A 19172-nucleotide genomic window follows, 5' to 3' on the forward strand; every position below is an offset into this window, starting at 1 on the left:
TATTAATTTATTAAAAATCTAATTATAATATTATATATGTAATTATAATTAAACAAAACTTATTAATTTACTTAAAACTTTTTACGTAACTTTTTACATACTTCTTATCTTACAAACGCTACAGCTAAACAAAAACTAACGTAAAGTTTATAATCCTAAAATATAACCATTATGTTTTAACATATATAAACTACTGTATAAGTAACCACAATTAAACAAAACTTTACTAATTTTAAGTTTAATCTATTTCTAAACATAAACCTTAATATTAAATTGGCATACAAAAAATATATTTATAACAACTCAACTATAAACAAACCTGTTTACAAAACTAGAGCACTTACTATTAAACTACAATCAACTAAACAACCTTTTAACATATGCTAAATACAAGGCCTAACTATAAGGATAATTAAGAAAAAACGTAAAACGTACAAACGTATTTTACTTCAAGCTTAAAAACGCCAAGCGAAAAATATGACGTCATTATATGATATGTTAGTTAAGGTTAGGTTAAAAGTAAAATGTTTAAATTTTTACATTGATATTTTATTTGTTGTTAATGTAAAAAACATAAAATTTATAAACTAACTTGAAAATTGTTAAAATAATATAATTTATTTGTTTTGAATTTATTTTAAATTATATAAGTAAAAATTGTGTGAGCTTATAAACTGTGTTTACATTTTTTTAATATAATTTCCCCTTTCCTTTTTGTTTTTTTTTAAACTAACTTTGATGTAAAAAATAAAAACTCTATAATTTTGTACAATTTTGTGAAAGTTTTTTTAACTTCAAACCCCGCTTCTAAAATACGCGGAAACGCAAAAAAAGGAAAATTTCATAGTCTCTAACCAGCAGAGCTATAATAAGAGATGAAAAAAGGCAGAAAATGCAAGAAAAATATTTAGCGAGGCAGGTACTGTACACGGCGTTTCAAAAACAAAAATTTCAAAAACCAATTTTTTGTTGAATAAATGTTGAAATAAAAATCGATTATAAAAAAGCTGTAAAAATTCTAAAATACAAAACTACTAATAACTAATTCTAGACTAAAATATTTTACAAATTGCAAAAAAATTACAATTTTAGTTTTTTGTGAAAAATAATTTGCCCAAAAAAATTATCAAAAAGCAGCAATGTGCTTCTGTATTGAGATTTTAAGTATTATTTTACAAATACAAATCGAATAATAATATGGCAATATTTACTTTGTACGATAAACATAATTAACTATTTACAAAAAGTTAAATTTTAGAAATTTTTCAATTTTTGGATTTTAAATTTGGTCTTGCATAATGTAACGGATTGTTGTAGATTATGACGTGTCAAACGCTAGCCAATCAGAATAAAGGAAAATGAATAAGAAGAAGGTGATCAATTTTTAGTTTAAAATATCTAGTAAAAATTGACTAAAAATTTATCTAGTGAATTTTAATGAATTTAGTTAAAGGGGGTAAAATGAAAATATGTATTATCTGATTTCGATTAAAATTTTTTTATATTTAAAACCAAGATTTTAACAAATATAACAAAAAAAATAAAGTTTTAAATTTATCTGAGGTAAAAAAGTTTCAATTTTCGAATTGTACCGAAAATTATGGAACAAAAGTTTTAAAAATGGCTTTTTTAAAATAATTTCAATAAAATAACCGAAATTATTTAACAAAAAAGGCAAAAACAAGAAAAAATTAATTAGATTTACGTAAATGTTGCATTTTAAAAACATGGCAAAAAAGCAAAAACTTGGTTTTAACGTTGCAGCAAAAAAGTGAAAAATATTTTGTAAAATATTTACAATTTATTCCCGAAAAAACAAATTTAAAATCCTATTTTTTCCTCGTATTTTTAAACAAATCTAGATTACAAATGTACTGCTAATTTTTGTATTAAATTTTCTGTAAAAATATAAACACCAAAATTTCAGGAAAAAATTCGGCATTTTTTCTACCACGTGGTGTCGTAAGCGGGCCAGTGTAAATCACCATCCTCGATAAGTTGATTAACTTCATCAAAATTAATATCAAAAAGATCGAAATGTGATTTTGACCTTGTGGGGTCGGTCAAGGGCATCCCACTACCCAAGGTCATTTGGTTTAGATCCAAATGGTAATCTCCCTAAAATAAGAAAATAAAAATTTGATTTAATTTTTAAATATTTCAGTTTTAAATATCATTTTATTCATAATATGGTTAAATAATTCGCATTTTTTGCTGTTTTTAAAAGAACAAACAACCACTTATTATGACGTAATAAACACGCGCGCGCGTGTTTCGCGTTAACCCAAAACCACAATTTTGGTTTCAAATTTAAAAATTATTTGTTTTTAAAACCATAAAAACAATAACTCTTTGACCTTGATTTGCATTCCTATTAACTTAAGCGAATAAACTTTTTAACCTATATTGAGTTACTGGAATATAATAATGTGAATTTAAATTTTTTTTATTAAATTGAATGATTAAGAATAGGGTGCAAAAGTTGACATAATACTAAAGTTGTAAAATAGAGCAAAATTTTTAATATTTAGTTGTAAAAATTTACAAAAAAATTCTTCTAAAAATTGACTTTAAATTTGTTTTTGTGCAAATTTTTTGCTTTTAAATAATTCAGGGAACACACAATAAGCTCAAATTGTTTACTCGATAAAATATTCATGAAAACTTTAACAAAATATTTGATTTTTAAACATTTTAACATTGATTATATGTTGGGTAAAATTAGGAAAAATTTATTAAATAATAATGTTAATTAAAGTCGATATTGCTTAGTCAGCATGACATTAATTGATTTTTTGCAAAAATTGCTGCATCATTATTAAATAAAATTAGATTCTTATATTTTAAATTTATGTAATTTTGTGCTGGCTTGCAAAATAAACGTTGTTCCAATATTTAAACTATTGATTTTGAGCGAATATAATCAATTTTTTAGAGAAGTTTAAATTATGTTTTCCTGAAGAAAATGTAAAAATCGATAAAAGGTCGTTTGGGATTTGACTCAGAATAAATATTTGGTTGCAAGGAATTTCCAAAAAAACTTTAATTTAAAATTCGATTTTTATCAACTTAGTCACGTGACTATAAATTAGAACAAAAAAAAATTTATTTTAGATTTTCGAAAAGTTATTAAATATTTGCTAATTAGATAATTCTGTTAAATTTTTGCTAATTATAAATTTTGATTAATTAGCAAAAATTAATGCATCGCACTAAAGACCTATTAAGCCAAAATATTGAATAGGTTTTTTCATTAAACGCAAGCGTATTTTTCTTAGTAATTAAGTGGCATTAATAAGATGACCAATACTTTGTTAATTGTAATTTAAAACTGGTCACACACTAAAGGATGTTCTTTTTAAAAACGTCAAAAATTCGTTCAATATTTGAAGGACATTTCCTTGTATTCAAATTTGCTAACCTAGCTACATTTGTCAGTTTAAACAACAACCTTTGGACTTGTTTATGTAATAATGGATATTTATTATTCATTTGTTTTGTAATAATAAGAATTGTTGACCTCATAATATATAATTTTAATCAAATATTTAATTTTATATATTTTAGAGACATTATTCATTAAAAACCTTTCTAGCTTTTAAATTTAAGATTAATTATAAACATGTTAAGTTAATTGTTAATATATCATGATGCTATGTCATTGTTTCATTTAATTAAACTAATAACTTGTTTACCTATCAGCATGTTTATTAAATTAAGTGAAAAATACTGAAAACCAGCAAATATTTATATATAAGTCTTTAAAAAGCAGTCTTACCCGTATTACCAATTATTAACTTTAAATTAACACTTAAGGACTGCGTTTTGGCATAAATTTGTGGTACAGAAAATAAATTTGATTTCTATTATGTAATTGCAGAGCGCAGAAGCCTGCAAAATGCGAGAGAGGCTTAAATCAGCTGATTTTTATTTAAAGAGCGGTTGCCTAGCGACTGTAAACAGAGAGAAGGTTGCTGACGTCAAAGTTTCTCTCGTTTTTAATTCAGTTCGGCGCCAGTAAAATAATATTTCGTGTACAAGACGACTTTAAAACCCAAAATTATAATATTTTTACAACATTCAGCCCCCACGGCGAAATATATTTGAGTTTATTATAGTTAAAATGTATTTTAACTTGAATATCTAATAAAATACGACAGCAAAAACCTAATTTTGTATGACTAGCCTACTAGGGAAACCGTTTTAACACTTAAGATTGGTTTTGAAAATTACTTTTCAACGCCTTTAGATTAAAATCACAGAAATGTAATAATCTTTTCAGGTAATATATTTAACTTTTTATCAACCTTTAAGTCAAGGTTATCTTTGTGCGATAAGAAGTTGGTTTGAAACAAACCCGTTTAACTGATATTTTTAAATTATTAAAACTTGAATATTGGATATATTAAAAAATTCATGACCAGTTTGTTGAACAGACTTTTTTACTGAACCCATTATATTTTAATTTTTACCAAATGTCTGTCGCGATATTAAACTAAAAATCATGTCCGGACTTGCCCTATACCAAATTGCACCATTTCAAATAAATATATTTTTAGAAAATCGAGTTTTTTTATCCTCAAAAATAAAAACACAACATAGGCTTGTGCTGGCTTGCCTTTACGCTTGTTTGTTTTCAATTGAGGTCTATGACGTCATAGTGTGGGATTTAAATGAATTGGATTTGAATTAGTATTTGATTGAACATCTGCGTGTAGTTGAATGAAGCAATTTAAAAGCTGATTTTTGTTGTTATATTGCTTTTTTAACTGATTTTGTCTGTTTTTTAAACAAATTAATTTCAAAAACATTAGGTTGTTGGGTCATTCAATGTAGTAATGCTTTATAGCTTGGGAAACAAATTTAACACGAAATAATTAATAAAAAAACATTTTTAATTTAAATTTTTTTTACAACTTATTTATTACCATAAAAAATGCCTTAATTAACCCAACTTCTTATTTTTCACTTTATATTTATACAAAACCTAACATATAACAGATGGTATTCGTGTTTTAAAGAAAATTCGGCGACCATATGCTATCATTTTATCTGGTCAACCAGAAAGGCTTTAATTTAAATGCTTTGTATAAGGTTACTGGGAAACAGAAATTTATGTGAAAAAAATATTTAAATTTTATGAATTTTTTTACCCTTTAAATCAGTTTTAAATGAAGTTAGGTCAAATAACATATGTTTTTAGATATTATTTTTTATCATTTTCATCAAATATAATTTTAAATAAAATCCTAAAATATTAACTAGTGTGAAATCGTAAAATGTTGAAACTGAAATGAATAATTAAATAAGTTTAAATATTTAATGTTTTGTAGACAACCACATATGGTTGGTTTATATTTAACTTTAAAAAACCAATACCCGTAAAATGTTTATGAATTTACGTGAGAAAAAATTCTTTTTAACAATAAATCTTAAAAATGTAATTTTAATAAATTGTTAACTTTACTTTTCATTAAGGAAAATGCTTAAAACCATGTTTTATTGAACAAAAAAGTAGAATTTACATCTAACAAAAACGATTTTTTGAACAAAAATGAATAAAAACCATTCTCAAAACCCAGTTAAACAATTCTTATAAAAACCATGAATATCGCGTGGGTATAATGATATACAAAACATAAAATTTATTCACCATTATTTTATTGTTAAAACCCACTCGTATAACCCCATATAATCTTCCTTTATCTTGCGTATTATGACGTCATAATAAAGCACGTGCGACCATGCCATCAGCCCAACCGTCGAACTTTTATTTTAAACAAAGCAATCGACCCATGGGGCTTCAAACGACATTCGATTTCCGGGGTAAAGAAAGGATTTTTTGGGGGGTGAAAAACGTTTTTTTGGGGGGTAAAAAAGTGATTTGTTAAAGGGTAAAAAAGGATTTTTTGGGGGTAAAAAAGGAATTATTTGGGGGTAAAAAAGGGATTTTTCGGGGGTAAAAAAAGGATTTTTTAGAGGGTAAAAATTTATAGTAACACGTGTTTAAGATATAAAAATAAAACAAGTAACCTTTGATTTAATTTTTAACTTTAAATTGTTAAATTTTTACAAAAATTATGATTTCCATTTTTTCCTAAAAAAAACGAATTTTCGCGTTCAATGTTGCGTCAGATTACGCGACAATGGTAATGGCGTGATGTGGTTATGTGACGTCACAATCAAATAATGACCACGTGTCAAATTCAACGTCGCACGAAATGTTAAAAAAGTTGCGCTAGGAACGCGACCACATCGCTTATTTCGATGCTGACTCATTTTAAAGAACGAGATCAGATTGGTTTGGTATAGATCACGTGACCTTACCCCAAATGGTGCAATAATAAAATCCCAAAATAAACTTAAACAAAGAAACCCCCACGATTTAAATTTTACTTCAAGTTCTATATTGTCGGTTATTTTTTATTAAAAAAATGATAAAGTTGGTTACACTGAACACAAAAATGGTTTAACTTTATATAATTTCACCTACTTTTTAAGTTATACAACTTTAAAGAAAAAATTTAATTATTAAAAAAAGGGAAGCCCTTTTTGTGATGACGTAGAAAGCACTAGCTTGTATACATTCACTCTGCTACTTTCTACGTCAAGGGTTTACAAATATAATCTTAATTTTTTGTAGATTATATTTTAAAATTTTAAATTTCCCCTAATTAGAATATAAATATTTTATATTTTTATTTATACGCCAGTTAGTAAGCCGTGTTCAGCAGTACTAAGAAATCTATAAATAACCCCCAACCCTTTAACACCTCAACACGTTGGTGCTATGACGTCACAATACCGATCTTTATAAACATTTTAAAGGTTGAGGGATTCTAAATTTAAAAATCAAATAACCAAAAATCAACAAAATTAAATTTTTATAGGGTCACGTGATTTTGACAAACAACCGAAAATGTTCTAACAATGAATCAGCTTTTTCGATTTATTATAATTCTAGAACGTTAATCTGATTGGTTTAAACGTGGACACTGCCCTTTTACGTCATTGCACTGCCCCCCTAAGTGTGACGTCATAATGAGTAAGTGTTTGTAGTAAAATTGTAAGCAAATATGGGATGTTCAAATTGTGATAAAAAAGATGATTAATAAGTTTTATATTTAAATATTTTGAACTAGTATGAACTTAAATGATAAATTGAAATAACCTACGTAGATTAAAAAATAAATATACATAAAAGAACATTAATATACACGTGAAAAACCCAAAAAATGACTTTTTAATATGAACACTTGTTTATAAATTGAATCTAATTTAAACCATGAAATAAAAGATATTATCTTCAAACAAATTTGTGTTAACCGCAAACCACAGAAATTAACCAAAAAAATCGCTCAAAACCGACGTAAAATGATATTTAACTGTTGTAGAAGGTAGCTACAGAATGAGTCAAAAATGTCTCGTTTTTAAATGAGTGTAAAACGATATCTTGTTCTATTGTTTAATTACATAGCAGTATATCTAAAAACCGCGATTCATTTTTCCTATACATTTACTTACAAAGTGCCCCAACAAGATGTGAGTAAAAATCAAGCACAAAAAAGGGTTTTATACAATACGGAAATGAAGTCACTTTAAACCTAATAAGGTAGAAAAAGGTGGTTTGCTAGGCTAGACATTGTGTTGTGTTACATGGTAATTTGAACTTTGGATTTTTGAATTACCTTTAATGTCGTTTAAGTTCGTTTAAAATCTTTAATCTAAGGGATTTTAAATTTCCTTTGGACCAGTATTAAGTTGTACAAGTTTAAGATATTATTGACCTTATGATATTCCCCTAACCCAGTCTTAAGTTGTACAAGTTTAAGATATTATTGACCCAATGATATTACCCCAACCCAGGCTTAAGTTGTACAAGTTTAAGATATTATTGACCTCATTATATTACCCCAACCCAGTCCCAAGTTGTACAAGTTTAAGATATTATTGACCTTATAATATCAACTCAACTAAGTCTTAAGCCACCCTATAAAGCTTACTGGTTTTAAACCTTTTTAAATATTCCATAACATATTTAAAAGTTTACATACTTGTTAGGGGCCCTGTCAGTGGGAATTAAACCCCAGACACTGGGTCTTATTGTAATGGTCTAATTAACATCGGTTAAAACAGCAACATTTCAATTACTTTATAACCCAACCCTTAAAAAACTAACACGAGCGTGTAAGACTTAAGATCTTTATTTACTTTTGTTCCTATTTAAAGGAGTGTAGCTTTAAAACAATCAGTAAATACAGTGCCCAACTGTGCTTTAAATTGGTGTTATTTAATGTTTAAGACAACTTATATGTTGTTATATTGAAAATATGACAGGATTTTTTACTATATTTTATTATATTAGCTTTAAATTTAAAAATAGGGCAAGCTTTGGCCCCTTTATTTTGGCCTGGCACGAGTCCATTAAAACCGAATGTTTACAAAATCAGTCAGCAATTCACTGAAGCATGGAGACACACTTTGCGAGTCAGACTTGTACGGAAATAAAGGAAACCTTTCGACTGTCCATTTTCGCTTATGTAATATTGAGTAGATATGTTATTTTCTTTGGTTGAGTTATTCAATATTTTTGCTGATAATATTTGGCAGGTGAATTTTAATTCTATGAATTCTTATGTAATAATTAACCAATATTTGATTTTCTTACGTAACAATTCTTATTACTGTAACGTCACAATGAATATTATTATCGAGTATAAGGATTTAGCGCAAATTTGTATTCGAGTTAGGGTCAAAATTGTTGAATTTTTATTGAAAACAGGTTTTAATTAGTTTATTATTTGATTCATCATTTTAAATACAAAACAATTGCATTTAAAACTGACAAATTTCCAAAGAAATAAATGGATTTTTTGACATTTAAATTACTGTGTTGATGAATTACTTTTTAGATAGATTTTTTTAAGATAAGATTTTATCATTTAAGTATTAAATTGCTTTTAAAATATTACACCAATTGACGCAGATTGATAACTTTTAAAAACACAGAATTTTTATTAAATCACAAAGTCTAGTTTATTACATAACAATCATTTTTTTTATAGAAATCCAGCTTTAAATTTTTTTTTTAAATCAGATTTAAAATTAAAAATAATTCTTTTTAAGCCGAAATTAATGAATATTTTTTAAGCTGTTTGCAGACTGTTTATTTTGTGTATTTCAATAGATTTTCCATTCCAATTCACAAATAGAAAACGTGCTGAATACATTTATTTAAATAAAGAAGGCTTGTTGGTTTTAAATTTATTTTTCTTTTAAATTGAAACACAATCTCTTGAAAATGTTAAATAAATACAATTTCTAATGTTGGTATTTCATTTAAACCAACCAAAATAAAGATAAAAACTGAATATTATGGCAGCTGGAAATCACATTAAAAAGTTAAATAAAATATTTAGAGAGCAGCTGTTATAACACAAACTAAAACAGTTTTTTTTTTATTAAATTTTTTTTTCATATTTTTAATAATAAATTTATTAATCCTGTGGGTTAATTTGTGACCAACAAGCGTGAAATATAACCCTATGACGTCACAATTACTTTGATGACTCATAAGAAACCGAAATTAGAGGTTAGTTTCAACGATTTTAAAAGTTTGTAAAAAACTCAATACTTGGTTTTTGTTAAATTGGTACAAACCGTTCACACGACGCTTTAAAGCTCATTATGACGTCACAATTAAAAGTTTGTTTGAATAGCACTCTAGAATAAAGTGCCTTAAAATGTCGCCAAAAAGTTTCATGTAAGTCTGTTTTAAAAATATTTTAAAATGATTTTTTTCAAAATTTAATTTTTATGTAACAATCATTTTTTTAATTTCTCTTTACTTTTTCTTGAAACTGAATTTTAATCCGAATTTTATTTTTAATTTAAAACGATTAAAAGTTTGTTACTTGGAAATAAATTACAACAAAGATTACAAACTTATAATGTCTTAAGGTTAACAACTTATAATTACTTTTAAACGGAAATATTAACATAAGGTATGGGCTGTGAATCGCGTATTGCTAATAATGTAAAACCATGTTGTTATAAAAGTTAGTTGTATTCGATTTAAATAGTGTTTGTAAAATAAAAAATTGAAGTTGAAATACCGTTACTACATGTATTAAAGCATGTATATTATACAACCAATTATTTTATTATACAATTAGGTTTAAGATGGAAATCATGTATTGCTTATATTGTTAAAATATAATGTTATTAAAGGTACTAGTATTCTATTTAATTAGTATTTGCAAAATAAATAAAAACCCAATTTTTGTAATTTTTAAATGCCTTTACAACATGTATTAAAGCTGTATATTACAACCAATTATTTACATCTAAACTCGTGGTTTAAACGCCCTATTAATTAATATTTTAATTAGAAAACATATAAGATTAAATCAGGTAACCGCACGCCATATGCTATAAACAACAAGCTTACAGATGCTCGAATTGATTAGAGTTTTACTCACGATAAGCAGATGTTTTATATTTATATCGGTTACCACCTGCCTATATTAAACAAGGATTTAAATATAAGTTTAAATACTGGACCGCAGGAATTAAAATTTTTAAATTAAACAAAAATTGCGATAGTTATTGATACAATATTAAATATATAAATTAAAAATGTTGTTTTAAATTTGTAGTCTTACTTGAATACCAAAAATGAAACAAAATTGAGATTTTTAAGTTACTCAATGCAGTTGAAAACTTATATAAACTTAAATCCATTATTAAAATTTTAATAAATCAGCCGAGCGAAATATAATCTCATATTAACGGAAACAATCAAAAAAAAAAAACAATATCATAATCTAAAACTTCCCGGAAATACGTCATCACTCGATGACGTCAGCCTAAAATTTCCCCTTTCTCCCAAAGGATGTCGAATTGTGACGTAACAGTCAACCACGTGTTTCGACGAAGCGTTAAGTTTTAACACGATAGGTTTACTTATAAGGAAAAAGGTTTGTTTATGTTCGGTTTTCGTGGTGATGTAAACTTAAGTTTAAGTGTATGACGGTATAAGATATATATAGATGTATATTGACCTAATTTCAAGCTGGGATTTTTAATTTAAAGAGTTTAAAATTCGTATTAAAAAAATTTAAAAGTTTTTTGAATGTTTTTAACTAATTAATACACCAATAATTAATATTAAAAATTGATTTAATTCAATAAAAAGTTTAACTAGCAATACTATAAAGATTATGTCAATATTTTTAAACTTATAAGAAATATAAATCACTTATTTTTTAAATTTTCATCATATTTTATTTATTTTTAAATTTTTCGTGATATAAGTTTCAAATATTTAAATTTTTTCCTTAGAATCGTAATATTAACCTTACACGATTCAGTCTGCTTGAAATTGTGTCAAATTTCACATTTAAATACACTTTGTATATGAAGCCAAATATAGTAAAAATATTAAAAATGTGCCAAACTTATTTTTAAATATGAACTTAGATATGGCATTTACTTTATTTACTACTGTTTCAAGTGCCAAATTTATATCACAAAAACTTATTTTTAAACAAAATTAATAAGTTTTTGTTTGTTTTATTGACAAAAAACCTTTTTTAATCCAAATTCACAACTAACTTAACTTAATTAACAAGAACGCACCCAGTTCTATATTTATTTGTAACCGATTAGCAGATGTTATAAAGTACTTACCTCTACTTTCTACTTTAATCCTTTAAAAAACAACACGATTTTCAAATTAGAGGTTTTTAAATTAAAATCAGATTATTTTTAAAATTACAGGTTTCAGTCAATTCATGTTTGTTTAAGACAAAGTGATAATGTGAATAAATCTTTTCTGTACCACGTGACCTTTAGACGGAAAGGTGTGAATAGATTATGACGCAACAAGAACGTATTTGTGGTATAACAAACGTTAAACTTGAACTTAATTTTAGTTTAAATTCGTAATTCAAATTCAAAGTTATATTTAAATAACGTTAACGTAGGGATATATACAAAACAACATCATTCATGTTTTAGAAAATTTACTTGCGTCATAGTAATCTCTTGATACGTCATAATCTTTAACTTATCGTTACAATCAAGCAATGACCTTTAAAAATTTAAAATAATTAAACAAATTAAAAAATTTCTTAAAACAAAATTTTTGTAGGGATTTAAAAAATAGACAAAAGGGGTTTTTTAAAAATTTAGTAATGATTTTATTTTATTAATTCAACAGAATTACCTACGTATTGGACTTTGAATTAATTTATATTTAGTATCACCATGCACTAAAAAAAACAACCCACAAAAACAACGCAAAATATTTTCTCTTACTCTACTTAACAGAGATCAACAAAAAGGGAATTCCCCCTTGTTCAAAACAAGAAATATTTGTGTTTTGTTGATGCCAAAAACAAGAACGAATCGATCAACAATTCGGCAAAATATTTGAACAAGATAATTTTTAGTTTGTTGTTTATATTTAAACCAGGCTTTTAATAAAAAATAGGAATATATTAACTAATAATGATAAAGTTGTATTTAAAAATAGTTAAACTACAAACAGAATGGCAGAAATTTAAACTTAAATTTTAAAGTATTTTTTAAAAATTGCTTCCAAAATCTTTTTAAATCTTTATATTGAAATTGATTTTGAATTATTAATATCCATAAAAAGCCCCGCCTTCCTCTCGACCAATCAACGTCGAGCACGTGAACTCAGGATCGGTAGAAAAACAAAAATCAAGAAAAACACGTTTTAATCACGTGACTAAAAAACCTAAAGCGAGGTTACGACATTGTTTTTGAAGCTTGTTTATTACTTAACAATGTATATGTTTGTTGTTTAATAATAAGCTTTGCTTTTTAACTGAATACAGGGTTTTTGAATGTAATAAACTAATAATTAAATTTTTGCTTTAATTATGTTGCTTTTTATTTAAATAAACAAGGTTTTAATTCATGAATTCATTAATTTTAAATTCGCAAAACACTGCTACGATGACGTCACGCGGTTTTAAAGGACAAAGTCAACAGAAGGGTTCGAAATAAGAAATTAAAAAAAAATTTTACGCAAAATAAGAAAAAAAAATCTAATTTTAGAAATTTTGAGCCCCATATTATAAAAACAAGTTTTAAAATTTTTGATTCCAAAAATAGTTTTAAAAAAGTTGAAAACAAATAAAAACAACGACCTTCCCGAAACTCGAATCGTGTACTACTTCTCTACTATGACTCATCCAATTATGACATCAGCAAAAAAACAATCGAATTTTTCCACTTAGCTTAAAATTAATTATTCGATCACGAGACAACATTTTTAACTTTTAAAATTATAATTTTTTTGTAAATTAAAAAAAAATTTAAAAAAAAATTTGAAGGGGTCATGTGATGTTATTTATTCTAAAAGTTAAATTTACTAAAATTGAAATATAAAAACCCGAATAAAAATGCCATAAATTGAGGTGAATGTTTGCTCTTTTTGTGGCACCAATATGTTGCACCACTTTATTGAAAACCAAACAAACCTAAAATAAATATTTGAGTTTTCTGTTCCTCGTATTTAAACGATAAAAAACGGGGGAATTTTAAAGAAAAAGAGAACAACAACTTTATTTTAGATTTTCCCTAGTTTAAAATAAGTTTTTTTTAACTTTTAAATTTCCATAAAAATCACATTTTTAAACTTGTTGATTGTCAACTTTATTATGACGTTAAATTAAGTTGACTGTGACGTAATAAACGGGTTTATTCACTAACCACAAAGTACGAACAAGTACTCTTGTGACGTTATAATTCTTAATCACAACAATTTGAAAATATTTAAAAAAGTTATTTTTAAATTAAGTTCGTCCTTAAATTTAACTTTTAATATTTTTACAGAAATAGAGAAAACGTGTTCCGTGGTTTTTTAGTTAATATCTGCGTCATCAAAAAAAGAAAGTTAAAAAAATGTGTTAAAAATTAAAATGTGTTAATTTTTTTTTTTTCAGATTATCATAAATTATTAAAAATCACAATTAGAAATAGTGTGAATAAAAATATGAATCGTACTAAGAAAAATTCCTGTTTTTTCAGTATGAATATGTAAATTAGGCACCCCAGTTCGGGTCCAGTTTTAAACATTTGCGTAATTTCCCAATTATTTGCATATTATTAAAAAAACCAAAACACAAAAAAAAAAAAAAAACGGTTTTCAAAACTTATTTCCATTTATAATAATTCAAAATTTAACGAAATCTTTAAATTAATATTTTTTATTAATTTAGTGGATTTTTAAAATACGTGATATATTAAGAAAAAGTAGTAGACCACTTAGCCAGGGTCTAGTGTTTTGAAACAGCATTTTAAAGCTACTTGTTAGCTTAAGTATGTTTAAGATGCTAAAATACGAAACTTTAAAACTGTTTAAGTTTTCAATTTTGACCTAATTTATTGTATTCCGATTTTTTTAAGTTTTTTTTTCAAATATTTTGAACAAATTTTAAAGACCCTAATTTACATACAAGTTGGTTGTAAAGTTTGTAGCTATTTATATATGTAATAAATGTAATACTAAGTTTAACAACCTAATTTAATATTCATATTTAAGGGCGTTGTTTTATAATTCACAATAAGCCTAACTTTTAACAAACAAAATAAGCAAATAGTTATTTTGTAAGGGCAAAAAGGGGAGGTTTTCAGATATAATAAAAAATTGATGTGTTTTTGCGTTTGTTGTGTAAGAATGACGTCATAGAAAAATGATTATTCGTCATAGAAATGGCTTTATTACCACAATAGAAAACCGTGGTAATTAGGGGCACAGCAGGTTACCATAAAAACAGATGTAAAAGAGTTTCCAAAATTCTTTATTTTGGGTCATTAATTATTGCTTATTATATAACACATGACCTGGTTTTAACATGAAAAGAATGAATGTGGGAAAAAGAAAATTGAAATTAAATATGATTACATCATGCTGTGTTTTATAATTCTTAAAATTAAGACATGTAACTAAAAAATTAAACCAAACTCGGTGTAATTCTGGTTCAACTGTTATAGATTTATGTATTAGGTTAAGTTTGTATTAATATTGACTTTACTATAAATATATACGGCCTTAAACTTAAATATTGACTTGAAAAATAAAGCTAATTTAGCAACCTTGAAACATTGACCTAGATTATAATAATGTAACACTATAGACACATAAGGCTAAAAAAGGTTCATTTAATGTATATAAATACGTAATCCAAGCCATTGAGTTGAAAAAATCTATAAAGGGTCAGCCAACAATGTTTAACAAGTAACTTGATAAAGCTACTAATGTTACCCTGGTATAAATAGATGGAGTAACCTAACACCTTGATTTTAAAACGTCCTTGTCTATTTTAAACGGGAACATAAAATTTTAAAGCAAGAATTTGACGACCTTGTGTTTAAAAACCAAATAAACTTAATTAAATTAACTTATTTATAATTTTAAGTTTTGTAGAAAAATATAAGAAAGCGAAACATATTAGATGTCTTTTTTTAACCCAATTTCTTTAAAAAAAGCGCCGTAAATCTTATTTTTAAAGTAAAAGTTGTTTTAATAAAATAAACCGAAATTAAAAGTGAGTAAACATATATAATGGAATGAATTTTCTTTTTAGACACGAATTCCTTTAAAAAACAGAAACTTATTTTTAAAACAGAAAGTTGAATTTAAAACCGTGCTTTCGATGTTTAAATATCAATAAAACCACAATTTTAGGAACTACATTTTAAACATCAAAGTTATAAAACTTCTACCAAAAATTCAAATAAAATTAAACTAATAAAACTAACATAAAAACCTAAATTAAAAACTTTTAAAAGTAACTTCATAAAGGAGAACTATGTCGTAAAAATCAATAGCCATATGACATCATAAACATCATTGTTATTGTTATTTACCCTAAGGGCAGATGACATTGGGCTTTACGCCCTACTTTAGCTAGTAAAAAATTAACTCGTTACGTAGTAAGAGCTTTAAAGCAACGCAAGCGCGATATTAAACTTTACATTTTAGCTTCGTTAATTAACGCTTTTTTGATAAAGTCACGTGAGTTTTTATTGTGAATTTTGAAGGTCAGCAGTAGTAAAAAAAGGCTTTGAAAATTCTGATAATTCAGTTACCCATTAATGTAACTGTCTGACATTTTTTTCGTGAGTTTTTGAAATAAAATTTCAGGAAAATCAAAGCATTAATTAAACTTTAATTTCAAAGTTACGTAGAAAGTTCGTGACGATTAGATATTCAATAATTATTGGTTTACAAAAATTTCACATACCTAATTTCAACTAAAATCAAACATTTGACCTTTTATAAATACGACCTTGCGCGTTTATTTTACCTATAACGTTTTTACTTTATAAACTTTAAATTTATTCCGTTTTTGGGAGTACATTTTGAACAGTTTTTTTAATTATTTTTGGACAATTTTTAACATGTTTACTGTTTTGAAGTGGAATTTTACATGAATAGCTTGCTTATGGTATTTTCAATACATACTGTAGTGGCCTATTTTGTATTATAAAACAAGCTAGAAAATACAAGTTTCTATAATTGTCCTTAATTTGATCATTTATTCTATTCTTGTTCTTATAGTCATTAGTTTATCAGTACACAACTAATTACTCAATGCATTGAATATCAATAATAACTAACTCATCGTCACGATTTATTCTGACGTCATTTCTACGTCACTTCCTCGTACATACATTGCCTTCGATTTGACAGTTTTGAATGTTTACTGTTTAAATTTTATTTGAAGCCCGCGATTTTTTTTTAAATTGACTTGATGATTGTACAAGTATTTAACTTATTAGTTTACCAAACATACAACTTAATACGGTGTTAAAAACAGCAAAAAATGTGCGAGTTTTTAAATAATATCATGCTACGTTTTAGCACTTTTTTAATTAAACAAATTAAGATCCTACCTTAATTAATTCCTGGTGAAATTGTAATGGTTGTTGGGTTCGTTTTATGGTTGTCTTATTGTTCGGTTGGTATCCTATATTCTCTACACATCCATTAACGATGTGGACGTTGTTGTCCATGGAGTTCGAAATTGGGACGAAACCGGGATGTAGTGTTTTTTGGTCGCTTTTTATGGTGGTTTTGTTGTTATTGTTTGGCTGTACAGTATTGGGTTGGCCGGAAAGTAATATGAACTGCTGATTGCCCTCGGTTTTTATGACTGTGCCTTTAAACAGTTCGACCCTTCGGTTAAGTGTTTTAGGGTCCTTTAAAGTTAAGTTGCTTTCTAACTTAATTTTCTTCGCCCCGACTGCGGTCAGGCAGGTTAGTCCGTTGATGTTCGTCGTTGAAACTTCATTTGCTCGTGAGTTTAAAGCACCTTTGGTATGATGAGGTACGTTGTTGTTAGTTGTTTCGTTTGCATGGTTTGAGTTAGTTGGATTGAGAATTGGCTTGTCGGTTTTCATTTCCACTTTGACGCTGGCGAGTTTACGTTTCACTGACTTTTTAACGGCAGTGGTTCCTTGCGTTGCGGTCTTTCGCTTTTTCGTTTCTCCCAAAGCGTCTTGTTGCGTAAACTCGCAATCAGCTGATACATTGTCGCCTAACAATTCACTTTTCGCCGTTCCTTTGGTCTTTTTCTTTGGTTTGTATTTGTAATCGGGGTGATCTCGCATGTGTTGTAAGCGTAGTCGTTCAGCCTCGATCAGGAAAGGTTTTTTCACATTCTCGGGTTGCTCTCGCCAGATTTTACCCAAATTTCGGCTGATCTCAGCGTTGTGTACTTCAGGGTTCGTAGCCATTATCTTTCTACGCTCAATTTGCGACCAAATCATAAACGCATTCATTGGACGTTTGATGTAACCTGGCCTGGCCGCAAACTTCTTCTGGCTACTTGGAGATGGTGGTGGCAACTTGATTTGGGTATCGGGCAGGTTTTTAAGTTCCTCCATAATGTGTTCAAGGCTAGCTTTACTAGATTCCGAAACAGTTCGAGGCCTTGGTTGTTTGAATTCCTGTTTAAGTGGTGATAGGCCATGTTCTGTTTTAATATTTCTGTCGAAAATGTAAGGTTCGTTTGTTTCTGGGCAGTTGATACACTCTAGAGTCGGTGAAGGGGAGTTAGCGTGGTTTGTTAAGTCCTTAAGCCTGTTCAGTTGTTCTTTTTGGGTCGATATCAACTCTTCGTCTAACTCACTGTCCGAATACATACTAGAGACAGCCGAGTCGGGTGACCCCGGCGGTTTGTTCATATTTCTGCGGTCAGAAAAGCTCGAATACCCCGCGGAATTCACCATCGCTTCCTTTCTAATAATGTTCTGAGACTGAAGCATTTTTATACTTTTCGTTGCGAATAAAACACAGTAAACTTATATGTAAAATATTATCATTTAAAACACGTTTTCAATAGCAGCATTTCTGAAAAATCCAAATAAGACAGCGTTAACTACTGGAACTAGTATTATAATACTGAATCAACTTAACTAGCGTTGAATATATTAAGTAAAAAGGAAATTATGATAGTACTTTTCTGTTATGATATTGTTTAAAAAATGACTTAATGAACGATGTCATAATATCCTGTATCGAAATGACATATTAAGGTAGGTGTATAAACAAACTCGATGAAAATGTAAACAAAACTATAAAATATTAATAAAAAGAGTTCCCATTACAATATCCTGACTATGCTAAAATAATATGGCACTTAATATTGAGCTAAGTAATATATTAAAGCTGTCTGCCTGTTTTTTTTAAAGTTCTGACCTTTAAACTAGTTTTTTGCTTACTTTTTCCTGTTACATAACTCAACAAAATTCCAAAAACCCGATTTTAAAAAAATGAAAGCGTTTTCCGTAAGTGCTTAGTTATAAATGACCTCACATTTTCGTTTTGTTTACGATTTCCCTTTTTTCTATCGCGAATTTTCATTTTTTTCTTTCGCTCTCTCGCGTTTCGTAATCTCTCGCACTGATAAGAAAAATATTAAATTTACGATTTCGATTTTTAGAAATTAAAAATTTTATATTTCTGTGTAAAATATTAACAGATATGCTTATCATTTAAATTAATCTGTATGAAGCTGATATTAAATTATAAGCCAGTATCTTACTTTAATACCCATTTTAAATACAATTTTAGTCTTTTTTTATACCTTTTCAAAGTAAGATATAAATTATGTTGTTAGTTTATTGTA

At 27.0% G+C, this 19172-nt stretch overlaps 1 protein-coding gene across 1 annotated transcript; it reads right to left on the reverse strand.

The window, feature by feature from the left end:
• Positions 1-769: 769 nt before the first annotated feature.
• Positions 770-19099, reverse strand: LOC145750360 (uncharacterized). Its single transcript, XM_082566377.1, has 2 exons — positions 16936-19099; positions 770-2118 (listed from the first exon to the last, which is right to left on the reverse strand). The coding sequence occupies exons 1-2, from the start codon at positions 18307-18309 to the stop codon at positions 1948-1950; spliced, it is 1545 nt and encodes a 514-aa protein (XP_082422503.1). The 5' UTR covers positions 18310-19099; the 3' UTR covers positions 770-1947.
• Between the last annotated feature and the right edge of the window lie 73 nt (positions 19100-19172).

This window comes from Corella eumyota, chromosome 4 (genome assembly GCF_963082875.1).
Source record: "Corella eumyota chromosome 4, kaCorEumy4.1, whole genome shotgun sequence".
In the NCBI taxonomy this organism is placed as follows: domain Eukaryota; kingdom Metazoa; phylum Chordata; class Ascidiacea; order Phlebobranchia; family Corellidae; genus Corella; species Corella eumyota.

Excerpts from the sequence above, each read along its gene's own strand:
- LOC145750360 (XM_082566377.1), bottom strand. The coding sequence starts at position 18,309 with ATGCTTCAGTCTCAGAACATTATTAGAAAGGAAGCGATGGTGAATTCC. Across the intron at positions 2,119-16,935 it reads TTCACCAGGAATTAATTAAG|GGAGATTACCATTTGGATCT; the intron begins GTAGGATCTTAA and ends TTCTTATTTTAG.